Source organism: Myotis davidii, unplaced genomic scaffold (genome assembly GCF_000327345.1).
Source record: "Myotis davidii unplaced genomic scaffold, ASM32734v1 scaffold309, whole genome shotgun sequence".
NCBI classification, from domain to species: domain Eukaryota; kingdom Metazoa; phylum Chordata; class Mammalia; order Chiroptera; family Vespertilionidae; genus Myotis; species Myotis davidii.
In genome coordinates this window covers 967287-969334 of record NW_006383013.1, presented here as the reverse complement: position 1 = coordinate 969334, position 2048 = coordinate 967287, and the positions used below count along the sequence as shown (strand labels likewise).

The following is a 2048-nucleotide window of genomic DNA, read 5'->3' as shown; positions in this document are numbered from 1 at the left end:
TATGCCCCAGCTAGTCAGGCTCATTTGCTCTCACTAGCTGGGCAGAGCCCACTGAATGGCTACCTCCCTGGGCCTCTACTCAAGACTCCAATACTGGCCTATAGTATAAAGGGCCCTCAGGCCCTCATGGAGAACCCGAATCCCTCTTCAGTACCTTTCCAGTCTCAAACTGCTCCTCCCATCCCCACTGCCTGGCAGCCTTTGATTCCGGAACCCTCCTGATGGCCCTGAGGGTTCCACCATGAGCAGGCAAGGCAGGCTCCACTGCTGCCCTCCTACAGTCAGTTGCAAAGCCATCCTGAGGTGACAGCTGGCTGAGGGGGCCTCCTTGGGCAGGGCTCCATGCCATGACCGCCTGTCCAGGCAGGCCCCTCAGTTCATGCTATCTGGGCTCCCACAGGCCCTAGTTCTTAGAAAACTCCCAGGGAATGCAGCCTGTTTCCTTTTGAAGACTTCCTGGGCCTGCTAATTGCACATTAGCCCAATATGCAGCATCATTGCCCAACCAGGGGTAGTGACTTACAAATTGGTGGGTAATTGCCCCTTTCTACCAGGGTACCCATTCAGAAAGCCTGGGTATGAGAACTAGCTCCCTCCCCAGAACCCGGTGCCTGGGCCTGCTGGGGAGGAGGCCATCATGGAGCCAGGAAGCTGCTGAAGGCTTCGAGGTGGCCGGAATGGCACAGCCCTTGGCTCGGGGACATTCTGGGAGCGCCCTGGGAGGCTGGGCCTATGGGCCAGGAATGAACCTCAGCTTTTCCAAGCCGTAGGAATTTATTTTGAATGTTTTGGAAGGTTCCAAAACCACGCAAGCCTTGGGGTCCACTCAAATGTCAAACAAACTCCTAAGTGGGAGCAGATGCTCACCATGCTGGCCACAGAGGTCACAGGGATGGCCCCCTGCTCTGTCCCTCGCCTTGACCCTCCGGCTCTGTGCCTCGGCCACCACACTCACCCTGAGTTTCAGTGAGTGCTCGGTAGACACTCTGATGCTACTGATGGGGTCCTGGAAGCCAGGCCCAGGCCCACCCTGAGCCAAGGAGTCACGCTCCCAGAGGTCTTCTCTGGGAAGAGCCTCGCTAGGGAAATCACCCAGATCCAGGCATCTGGGTCTTTAGACGGAGAGTCAGGGCTGGTGACACCTCCTGGTGCTGCAGGGGGCCTTCACTGAAAACACAGTTTGGGTGAGTTGGTTGAGTGCCCCAGTGGTCAGTGCAGGCCAGTATTTCCTATGGGTGGCCCCAGGGCCAGCACCAAAGAGGAGCTGGGAGAAGGACAGTGTCCCATAAAGTAAGTCCCATCAGCCTGCCCGAGTTAAAACACAGTGCTCCTTAAGCAGAGGCTGCTTAACCCCAGTCCCCAGCCCCACCTTCCTAGCAGCTGGCCCCCTCACAAGCCCGCTTACATAGAAATGCTAGACCCCCGTGCTCAGTCTTACTGTGTAAGCCTGCCCGCAGGCCAAGGCTCCTCCCAGTGTGATTTGTGGGCAGGTGATGCATATGTATGTCCTTCCGACAGTTCTATGTGTGTCTTCCTGCTCCCCTTGGATTGTCAGCATTTGCTGGGCGAGGACTGTGGTGCTTTTTTTTGGTGAGAGGCAATGTGGAGTCGGAGCGTGACTTAGAGTTGGGCCAACTCAGGTTGGAATCTGGCTCTGGCTCTCGCTTAGTGTGTAGCCCTGGCAGGTGACCGAACCTCTCTGGCCTTGCTTTTTGATCATTTTCATGATCACTGTCATTACTGACCCAGGGGCTCTGGATTGTACAGATAGAGAGAGGTTCCCAACGTCAAGCAGAGAATGACAGTCAGGATTTAGTATTAGATCTGCAGGATCCCACAGTGCCTGCCCCTCCCTAGATAAGGGGGGCAGTCTGCACAGCCTGATTGGGTCTGCAGAGGGCGGGACCAATAGGGGCTGTGTGAAGAGTCCCTCTGAGCATCCTTATACCTGACCCCGTTTTGGTAACTCCACAGGAGGAACGTCTGCGGGGGAAAGTGCTGCCCGGGATGGACAACGGCAAACAGCACCAACCACTGTATCAAACGTG

The 2048-nt window shown here is 56.2% G+C and overlaps 1 protein-coding gene across 1 annotated transcript in view; it reads left to right on the top strand.

The window, feature by feature from the left end:
* The first annotated feature begins 677 nt into the window (after positions 1 to 677).
* The window catches only part of LOC102761097 (latent-transforming growth factor beta-binding protein 2), an 83983-nt gene continuing 82612 nt past the window's right edge, over positions 678 to 2048 (top strand). Inside the window, exons 1-2 of the mRNA XM_006778873.1 lie at positions 678 to 766; positions 1975 to 2045. Of these exons, the coding sequence (XP_006778936.1) occupies positions 678 to 766; positions 1975 to 2045 (160 nt within the window). The remainder of the gene's footprint in view (positions 767 to 1974; positions 2046 to 2048) is intronic.